This window comes from Cebus imitator, unplaced genomic scaffold, assembly GCF_001604975.1.
Source record: "Cebus imitator isolate Cc_AM_T3 unplaced genomic scaffold, Cebus_imitator-1.0 Scaffold469, whole genome shotgun sequence".
Classification (NCBI taxonomy): Eukaryota; Metazoa; Chordata; class Mammalia; order Primates; family Cebidae; genus Cebus; species Cebus imitator.
In genome coordinates this window covers 1,186,218-1,196,604 of record NW_016107784.1, presented here as the reverse complement: position 1 = coordinate 1,196,604, position 10,387 = coordinate 1,186,218, and the positions used below count along the sequence as shown (strand labels likewise).

The following is a 10,387-nucleotide window of genomic DNA, read 5'->3' as shown; positions in this document are numbered from 1 at the left end:
CCAGGATGGTCTCGATCTCTTGACCTCGTGATCCACCCGCCTCGGCCTCCCAAAGTGCTGGGATTACAGGCGTGAGCCACCGCGCCCGGCCTAGGCAACTTTTAAGAGGCCAGATTGACAATGGGCTTCATGATGGGACAAAAAAGCCAGCCAGATGAAGACAGACATTTTAATTAGGGAAGCTAACGTTCATTGAGTGTCTACGACGTGCCAGGTTTTGGTGCTTTCCCAGGCCATGGGTGTGGGTTAGGCAAATGTTCAAGGGGCCAGGGAAGGAGAAAGTTGAAGCCGCCGGGTTGGACTGGAGTACTGCTGCTGTGAGAGACTAACTCAGCAGGACGAGATGCTGAGCACCCTCGGCCGGTTGCTATCTCTACCTCTGAAGAGAACTCACTTTGACGAGAACTGGCTTGATGAGCATGTCACTCTGGCCCTTTTGGGGAACAAAGCCCTTCTGGCCACCACAGGGTTCATTGCTGTCCAGAATCTTAGTACTAACAGTAAAGTTAATGTGACCTGAGAGAAAAAGGAGAAGGAAAGGCATTAGCCGTATTGCCAGAGGTACCAGTGAGGCCCATTCTCATTTGGATCAGCATTTCTGAAACTTTAATGCGGATCTCACTACAGTGCAAATTCTGCTGCCACAGGCCTGGGGTGAGGCCTATATTCTGCATTTCTAACGAACTCCCAGGTGATGCCAGAGATGCTAGTCCAGTGTGGCAGGTAACCTCTAAGGGCCCCCAGAGATCCCTACACCCTGATATTTACATCCCATTGAGTGTGGGCTGGATTAAGTGGCTTGCTTCTGTTAAAGAGAACAGGGCAAAAGTAATGAGGTGTTCCTTCTGAGATTAGGTTACAAAAAAGACTGCAGCTTCCATCTTGGGTGCACCCTTTTCCTTAAATTGCTTGCACTGCAGGAGACAGCTGTCGTGTGTTGAGGAAGCCCAGCAGAGAGATTCATGTGATGAGATACTGAGTGAGGCCCCTAGCCAACAGCTGAAGCCAAGAACTGGGTCCTTCCGTCTAGCAGCCTGTGAGGATCAGAGACTGGGATGAGCTTGAACATCAGTCCTCTCCTAGTTGAGTCTTCAGATGAGACCACAGCCCTGACTGACACCTTGATAGCAACCTCATGAGATACCTTGAGCCAGAAGTACCCAGCTAAGCTGCACCCAGGCTACTGACCCATAGAATCTGTGTGATAATAAATGTCTTCTCTTTTAAGACATTAAGTTTTATGATAATTTGTCAAGCAGCACAGATAACTAACACATCTGAAGATCAAACTTTGAGTTGCAAGGATTTAATCTATAAGTGACTGACCTCCCATAGGGTTAGGGTGAGGATTAAATGAGTTAAAGATGGCCGGGCGCGGTGGCTCAAGCCTGTAATCCCAGCACTTTGGGAGGCCGAGGCGGGTGGATCATGAGGTCAAGAGATCGAGACCATCCTGGTCAACATGGTGAAACCCCGTCTCTACTAAAAATACAAAACATTAGCTGGGCATGGTGGCGCGTGCCTGTAATCCCAGCTACTCAGGAGGCTGAGGCAGGAGAATTGCCTGAACCCAGGAGGCGGAGGTTGCAGTGAGCCGAGATCGCGCCATTGCACTCCAGCCTGGGTAACAAGAGTGAAACTCCGTCTCAAAAAAAAAAAAAAAAAAAAAAAGAGTTAAAGGTACAGTGACTCATGCTTGTAATCCAAGTACTATGGGAGGGTGAGGCGGGAGAATCACTTGAATCCAGGAGTTTGAGAGCAGACTGGGCAACATAGCAAGACCCCTTCTCTGTCAATTGAATTAGCCGGGCATGGTGGTGGGGTGAGCCTATAGTCCCAGCTATTCTGGAGGCTGAGGTGAGAGGATCGCTTGAGCCTGGGAGGTTGAGTCCACAGTGAGTCATGACCCCTAGACTGCATTCTAGCCTAGGTGACAGAGTAAGATCCCGTCTCTAAAAAAAAATGAACGACCATGCATCGTGACTCATGCCTGTAATCTCAGCATTTTGGGAGGCTGAGGCAGGCGGGTCGCCTGAGGTCAGGAGTTCAAGACCAGCCTGGCCAACATGGCGAAACCCCATCTCTACTAAAAATACAGAAATTAAGCAGGTGTGGTGGCACGTGACTATAATCCCAGCTACTCGGGAGGCTGAGGCAGGAGAATTGCTTGAACCCGGGAGGTGGAGGTTTCAGTAAGCCAAAATCACACCACTGCACTCCATCCTGGGCAGCAGAGTGAGACGTCCTCTCAAAAATAAACAAATAAATATTAATGAATTAATCAATTAAATGAGTTAATATATGTAAAGCAGTTAGACTAGGGCCTGGCCCAGGAACTGTTCTATTAGGTCCTTGATTCGTTACATGACCATGTCTCCCTCGTCCTGCTATAAATATGAAAAGCTCCCCCTTTCACACTCAAAATATTCCAGTTTGAATACATTTGTTCGGTCACCTATTAAGGAGTGTTTGTGTATTGACTTATAACAGCCTTAGGAGGGAGAAAAATAGAGGTAAATAAAATGAAGAGGGAGGAGGAAGCAAAGCAGATGTGGCGGAGGAAACGACTGAGTTCTCAGTCACTGGGCTTCTGCTGCAGGCTTCCCTCACGCGCCACCGGCTTCCCTCACCCGTCACGGGCCTCCCTCTCTTACCCAATTTGACAGCCGTGATGTTCCAGTGATAGGTTTTTGCTTCATCAGCACAGAGACAACTGGAAGTCTGAGAATCTGCCCGTGATTCTAGCTGGTACTCATGCGATTTAGCCAAGTCAGTCTGAACCTAAGGAGGATGTTTAAGAGACAAAGGGTTCAAACAAAGAAGGTAGTGCACAGAAGCCTAGGGAAACCTGGGGCCAAGACACAGACGTCTCGTCTCTTTCCCTGGGAAAATTGGGATGCCTCCAATTTAGAGACACACTTATGGGGGAGGTGTGATTCCAGGGCTGACACCTGATTCCTGCATCCCCGGCTCTCACCCTGATGCAGTCCTTTAGGTAATTGAAGATGGTGGCAGTAAGACGAAAGGATTCCCCACGGACTACTGAGTATGGGAGAGTCAGGTCAACAAAGAATGGCTTGAAAGCAGTTAGTCCAATAGTGGGTGAAAGCCCGAAGCCTCTTGACTGAGAAGTGCAGAAGCTAATCGCCTTCCACTCAGTGATGGTGTCAGGAACTGTGACATGGACCGCCTCCTTCCCGGCGTTACTGTGAGAACACGAGGACCCACGTGAGGCAGAGGTGGCATGGTGCAAGGAGAACATTTGTGAATAAAGCCACAAATTCGGTGGGGTGCGCTGGCTCATGCTCATAATCCCAGCTCTTCGAGAGGCTGAGGTGAGCTGATCGCTTGAGCCCAGCAGTTTGAGGCCAGCCCAGGAAACATAATGAGATCCTGTTTCTACCAAAAATTTAAAAATTAACCAGGTGTGGTGGTGCATGCCTGTAGTCCCAGCTACTTAGGAGGCTGAGGCAGGAGGATGGCTTGAGCCTAGGAGTTTGAGGCTGCAGTGAGCTACGATTGTACCACTGTACTCCAGCCTGGGTGACAGAGCAACAGGTGGGATTACAGGTGTGAGCCATGCACCTGGCCCGTTATTGTATTTCTGAGTCATCACTTACCCAATGGGAAACAAATCCCAGAGCCAGGTCTCCGGGAAGTACTGGCGGACCTGAGAATCCTCTGCTCCATGTGAAGAAGATGATGACTCAAAAGCCTGTGGATTATCACCAGCTCCTGAAAGAACTGAGAATACGAAAACTTTAGGAAACAGAAGACTTCTGTTGTGACATAAATTGGGATGGAGGGATTATTAGAAATAAATTTAGAGAGGGGGCCGGGTGTGGTGGCTCATGCCTGTAATCCCAGCACTTTGGGAGGCCGAGGTGGGCGGATCACGAGGTCAAGAGATCGAGACCATCCTGGCCAACATGGTGAAACCCCGTCTCTACTAAAAATACAAAAACTAGCTGGGCGTGGTGGCGTGTGCCTGTGGTCCTAGCTACTTGGGAGGCTGAGGCGGAAGAATCGCTTGAACCCAGGAGGCGGAGGTTGCAGTGAGCCGAGATTGCGCCACTGCACTCCGGCCTGGCGACAGAGCAAGATTCTATCTCAAAAAAAAAGAAAGAAAGAAATTTAGAAGGAAGCAGAGAACATTCAGTCAGAGGCAAGGAGGAAAGACCAAAGAGAAACTAACTAGTCACAAAGGCCATCGAGGGAAGTGGTGGCCAAGGAGGTTTGGCTGGGGAATGGATACATAATCTTCAGGCTGCAAAAGCTCTCCCCAGAGACAGAACCCCTGGGAAACTTCCTGCATCTGTGACTCACAACCCATTAGCATCCTCAGGCTAGACACAAAGAAGAAATTTGCAGAGTTCCAGGACTGTTAACATCTCAGAGAATCCACAGACCACAGGGGTGGCTTACCTCTGGCCATGGGAGGGCCGTAATTTGGAGATGGGTGACTGCAATCTACTGGCTTCTTGATTTTGGCATTGGACAGTATTTTAAGGCCCACGTCCTGATAGAGACCAGAGAAGGAAATGTTAAGCTGGTCCCTTCCCCAATTACAAGGGCTACTGCCCAGAAATTCCACCATCAAAGAGTTGAAACAAAACATTCTTTCTTAATGAATGGTGAAACTGGGTGTTCTTACCCAAAACTCAGCCCCTGAGACTGGTTGGCTTCTGTTCCGGCTGGCATGAAAGGCTTTCAGTTACACTTATTTCATCATTACATATATTTAATGCTTCTCTAAATATTATTCACTGTGTCCTTATTGTTTGACTTACACTCTGAACGTGCTGAGGGTAGGGACCGTATCAGCGTGCTCAATTCAACAAAAATCCAATGAGCATTATGAGGGATCAGGCATTAGAGAGACTAGGAGGATGAATAAGTCCTAGTTCCTGACCTCAGGGACCTCCTGGTCAGACTTGGAATACAGCATCCCAAATCCCGCTCACAGAATAGGTGCAAATTATTTTTTATAATAATGATAAGAAGCCGGACGCGGTGGCTCACGCCTGTAATCCTAGCACTTTGGGAGGCCGAGGCGGGTGGATCACGAGGTCAAGAGATCGAGACCATCCTGGTCAACATGGTGAAACCCCGTCTCTACTCAAAATACAAAACATTAGCTGGGCATGGTGGCGCGTGCCTGTAATCCCAGCTACTCAGGAGGCTGAGGCAGGAGAATTGCCTGAACCCAGGAGGTGGAGGTTGCGGTGAGCCGAGATCGCGCCATTGCACTTAGCCTGGGTAACAAGAGCAAAACTCCGTCTCAAAAAAAAAATAATAATAATGATAAGAGACCGCTGGCCTACCTTCCCTAATTTTCCCTCCTGACCTCATGGAAATCAGTGTCTGGGGACAAGAAAAAGAGGAAGACTCGGTCTGTCCTCTCTCACAGTGGTTCTCTTCAATGCAATTGGACATCTTCTTCAAGCATAAGGGCCAACAGAAGCCACCTTACACATCAGAAGCTTCTTTCAAGATTTTGTTCCCATCAGTGCCCATATGAGTCTCTTCACTTTCTTAGATATGAATTTTCCTTTGCCCCTTCCCACCACCATCTTTTGCATAAGAACAACATGGGTAAGAAGACCTACCTGGAAAATGCTGAAAAGGTCTGAGCCTTCTGAGAGCCAGGGCCTCCAGACAGCCGCACTCAAATGCCCTTGGGGCACGGGGTCAATGAGGGGCTGAGGAAAGTCCCACGGGCCAGATGCTGGACACATATCGTATTCAGCCACTTGATAGGGGTAGCGACCATACCAGAATGGAAACATCCCGTAGACCTGAGATGAGAGGGGGAAAGGAAATAACGCGTTGACATAGTGACATGAGTTGAGAAACGTCTCTCGGATTCTGCTGCTCAGTTTACTCCTCCTGCATGATTTCTCTTCATTACTCTAGAATTTTTATATTTATTCTGTCATAATTACCTTTCTTACTTTCTTTTTTTTTTTTTTTTTTTGAGATGGTGTCTTGCCCTTTTTTTTTTTTTTTTTTTTTTTTTTTTTTTTTTTTTGAGACGGAGTTTCGCTCTTGTTGCCCAGGCTGGAGTGCAATGGCGCGATCTCGGCTCACCGCAACCTCCGCCTCCTGGGTTCAGGCAATTCTCCTGCCTCAGCCTCCTGAGTACCTGGGACTACAGGCACGCGCCACCATGCCCAGCTAATTTTTTGTATTTTTAGTAGAGACGGGGTTTCACCGTGTTGACCAGGATGGTCTCGATCTCTTGACCTCGTGATCCACCCGCCTCGGCCTCCCAAAGTGCTGGGATTACAGGCTTGAGCCACCGCGCCCGGCCATAATTTTTGTATTTTTAGTAGAGACGGGGTTTAACCATCTTGGCCAGGCTGGTCTCGAACTGCTGACCTCATGATCCACCCGCCTCGGCCTCCCAAAGTGCTGGGATTACCTTTCTTTCTTTCTAAAACTTAACCCCTATCTCACCTATCTCTTTTCGTTTCTTTTTGTTTGAGATGGAGTCTTGTTCTGTCACCCAGGCGGAGTACAGTGGCACAATCTAGGTTCACTACAACCTCTGCCTCCAGGGTTCAAGCAATTCTCCTGCCTCAGCCTCCCAAATACCACCATGCCTGGCTAACTTTCGTATTTTTAGTAGAGACGGAGTTTCACCATGTTGACCGGGCTGGTCTTGAACTCCTGACCTCAGGTGATCTGCCTTCATTGGCCTCCCAAAGTTCTGGGATTCCAGGCTCATTCTCTTTTCTTACCTCTGCCTTCATACTAACCATGCCCTTCTCTTATCTTTTGCAACTTCATTTCTACACCAGCCTTTTACCACCTTATGGTGGTGCATTATTTATTTCCTAAGACTTTCTCTCCACTGCCTGAAACCTACCTCTTAATTGTCTTCTCCATCAACTCCCTCTTCCCACTGTGTCGGCAGACTGTTACTCACAGAGCGGTTGCTCAGCTCTCTCTCTGGCCTAAGCAGCAGGACACTCTCATCCACCGCCCGGAGTGCACACAGGGACCCGGGAGCTGCCTGCAGCTGTAACTCCACTTCTGCTCCTGGAAGCTGCTGGGAGGGGGAGAAGCCGACGGAAACCTGGGGAAGGGAAAGGCCTGAGTTCGGAATCAGGTCAGCCTCGAAAGGAGGGGAAGCAACGTGATTTGGGTCATCAGCAAATATGCCCCAGCTATGACATCCAACCCGTTCACTTCTGCACTTCTCTTTCTTTGCAAAGTCTAGCTCTTTAGGACTTGTATGTCATGATAGAGTTGGGAAACGTGAGCAGTAGAAGGATAGAGAAAGTTTAGAAGACAAAAGTAGAAAGAGAACGTGTGGAATAACTATATAGAACATGTGGCTTCCCAGTTTCTCTCTTCTTTTTAAAAACAGAGACCAGGGTCACACCTGTAATCCCAGCACTCTGGGAAGCTGAGGCAAGTGGATCACCTGAGGTCAGGAGTTCAAGACCGGCCTGGCCAACATGGTGAAAACAAAAAAAACAAATTAGCCAGGCATGGTGGTGCAGGCCTGTAAGCCCAGCTACTCGGGAGGCTGAGGCAAGAGAATTGCCTGAACCTGGGAGGTGGAGGTTGCAGTGAGCTGAGATTGCACCATTGCATTCCAGCCTGAGCAACAAGAGCAAAACTCCATCTGAAAAAAAAAAAAGACAGAAACAAAACAAACAAACAATAGAGACAGGGTCTCGCTCTGCAGTCTTGAACTCCAGGGCTCAAGCAATGCTCCTGTTTCAGCCTTCCGACCAGCTGGGACTACAGGTGTGTATCACCACACCCTGATAATTTTTTTTTTGAGACAGAGCCTCACTCTGTCACTCAGGCTGGAGTGTAATGGCACAATCTTCGCTCACTGCAACCTCCATTTTCCAGGGTTCAAGCAATTCTCCTGCCTCAGCTTCCCAAGTAGCTGGTATTGCAGGCACCAGCCACCATGCCCAGCTAATTTTTATATTTTTAGTAGAGACAGGGTTTCACCACATTGGCCAGGCTGGTCTTGAATTCCTGACCTCAGGTGATCCATCTACCTTGGCCTCCCAAAGTGCTGCACACCCAGCTAATTTTTAAATTGTTTTATACAGACAGGATCTTGCCATGTTGTCCGGGCTGGTCTAGAACCGCTGACCTAAAGAAATCCTCCTGCCTTGGCCTCCACTGGGATTACAGGAGTGAGCCACTGTGCCCCAGTCAGCATGACTTTTTAAAAGAAAAAGTAGGAGAGAGATGGATTTCAACATAAACCCAAAACACTAAACACATAAATCTAATACAACATCCAATGTCAATGTTATCTTCTTTCCCTGACCTCTCTCGTCTCCAACCCCAGCACACACAAGATCTTTCTCTATGCCCAACTTTTGTCTTCACCCTTCTCTGCTACCATTTTACCTGATTGTCAAAGCACATCTCGACTGAGAACTGAATTTTGTCAGCTACAACACCTCCACTGGGGAAAATGGCATAGATCACCAGGGAAGGATCAGGGGCTAGTCTGGAAGTGAAGGTCAGTGAGAGAGAGAAGGAGCCTTTCAGTCCTGAAAGAGAAGAGGAAATATACAGGGAAATTAGAATGCTCTTTCACCTACCAATGGCATCTAACCATATGCACTTTTCATTGAGCCAGTGCAGGCATCATGGTGCAAGCTACTTCTCATTTTTCTCTTCTCCTGTGATGACTGTTAGTGTTGCATTCCCATTGCTTCTGTGTACAAGAATTGTTTTCTGGAATTTAAAAATATCCTGTTCTCTTCCGAGAAAAGCATGCACACTTACCTTTCTTCTTAGGGTTCAGGTGTTTCTGCCCCTCCATCACCAAATTTCCTTTCCCTATTAACTAGAGAAGAAAAGAAAATAATTAACTACACAGAAGTTATGGTAATTTCACCTTGGACCAACTGCCAGAGCATCTCTGCATCCCTCCATGAGGAGAGGCTCCTTTCACAGTTCAGAGCCTGGGCCAAAACCTCACCCAGCATCCACCAGCTTGACAAATGCAGGATGCTGCCAGTGGGTCCTGGTGGCCCTTCCTGCAGTTGGAAGTGTAAGGCCGGTTGCCTCACTGGGATTTCGGACACGCCCACTTCTGCACTTGGCACCTATCCCAACTTGGAAAACCCCTCTGCACTCAGCACTAAGGTCTGCACTCGGCGCCTAGCCCGCCGTTGGAAGATCCCGCCTACCTACCAATAGCAGCCTGCCCCGACCACGCCCTGTTTCCCCGCAACCAATCAAACGCCTTCACTCTCTATAAAACCCCAGGCCTAGAAGAGTCAGGCGTGACTTCCCTGGCCTCTTTCCCCAGGACCGCGGAACCTCGCCCAGGAGCTGAATAAATTGGCATCTTAATTGTTCTCATGCAAGCCTCAGTTTCCTCATTTTAAACTCAGCAATAGACCTCACAGAGAATACACCTTACAGGAAGTCTGGCTGAGAACCACACAGGTGGATAGGAGGTGTCTGGCAGCCTAGAAAGCGTTCCTCACAATAGATTGCTGTCTGCCATTTCTTGAAGATCTCCAAATTTTACTTTCTTATAATCCTTGTGACATAAAGTCGGCTAAAATCCATCCTCACAGCTGTTTTTTAATTACCACTCAATTTAAAATTGAGTGGAAATAATTTCTTCCTAAACTATCCTGAGCCCTTCTGACACTGAACCCCCAAGAGGAGAAATCTTTTCTAATTCCCCCTTCCCATCCACTCTCACTGGACACGGAACCCAGTGATTTCATCTGTAAGCACGCCGTCCTGTCATGCTCCTGCAGGGCTCCTGCAGGTCTCCAGGGTGGGTTCCTCGGACGCCCGCCCGGCATCGGCCATTCCACATGGCTTGGCCTCAACTTCACTTTTCTTCTACTTCTCCCCACACTTCGGTCCTGAAGACAGAGCCCACATTATCACTTGGGCTTGTTATTTCCCACCTATCTTTTCTCTTTTCCTTGTATTAAGATGATTTTTTTAAAATTTCGCTTAATGAAGACACTGAAACCACAGAAGCTACTGCAATGATCCAGAGGGGAGAAAGTGTCTCATGACTCACAGGAGGATAAGGGAACAAAGAGGCTTGGAGCCATCAAACCTGAGGTTTCCATTCTACTTCCTGACTGTCTCCCAGGTGACCAGGAAAGCTGCTTATCCTTAGACATTGGTTTCAGATTACCAAGTTACAATTTTATTTCCCGAATGAGGCTGCTATCAATGTGAATTATAACCCCATATCATCTATTTGATGATATTGACAATGGAACACAGAATGAAGTGTATCCTGGTCGGGCGCGGTGGCTCATGCCTGTAATCCCAGCGCTTTGGGCAGCCGAGGTGGGCGGATCACCTGAGGTCAGGAGTTTAAGATCAGCCTGACCAATATGGCAAACCTGCATCTCAACTA

The 10,387-nt window shown here is 48.2% G+C and overlaps 1 protein-coding gene across 1 annotated transcript in view; it reads right to left on the bottom strand.

Moving 5' to 3' along the window:
- The window catches only part of A2ML1 (alpha-2-macroglobulin like 1), a 62,251-nt gene that overhangs the window by 19,026 nt on the left and 32,838 nt on the right, over positions 1-10,387 (bottom strand). The window contains exons 12-20 of the mRNA XM_037732738.1: positions 8,773-8,833; positions 8,389-8,534; positions 6,932-7,081; positions 5,610-5,798; positions 4,426-4,519; positions 3,621-3,744; positions 2,978-3,206; positions 2,655-2,781; positions 395-516 (exon numbers count right to left, since the gene is read on the bottom strand). Of these exons, the coding sequence (XP_037588666.1) occupies positions 395-516; positions 2,655-2,781; positions 2,978-3,206; positions 3,621-3,744; positions 4,426-4,519; positions 5,610-5,798; positions 6,932-7,081; positions 8,389-8,534; positions 8,773-8,833 (1,242 nt within the window). The remainder of the gene's footprint in view (positions 1-394; positions 517-2,654; positions 2,782-2,977; positions 3,207-3,620; positions 3,745-4,425; positions 4,520-5,609; positions 5,799-6,931; positions 7,082-8,388; positions 8,535-8,772; positions 8,834-10,387) is intronic.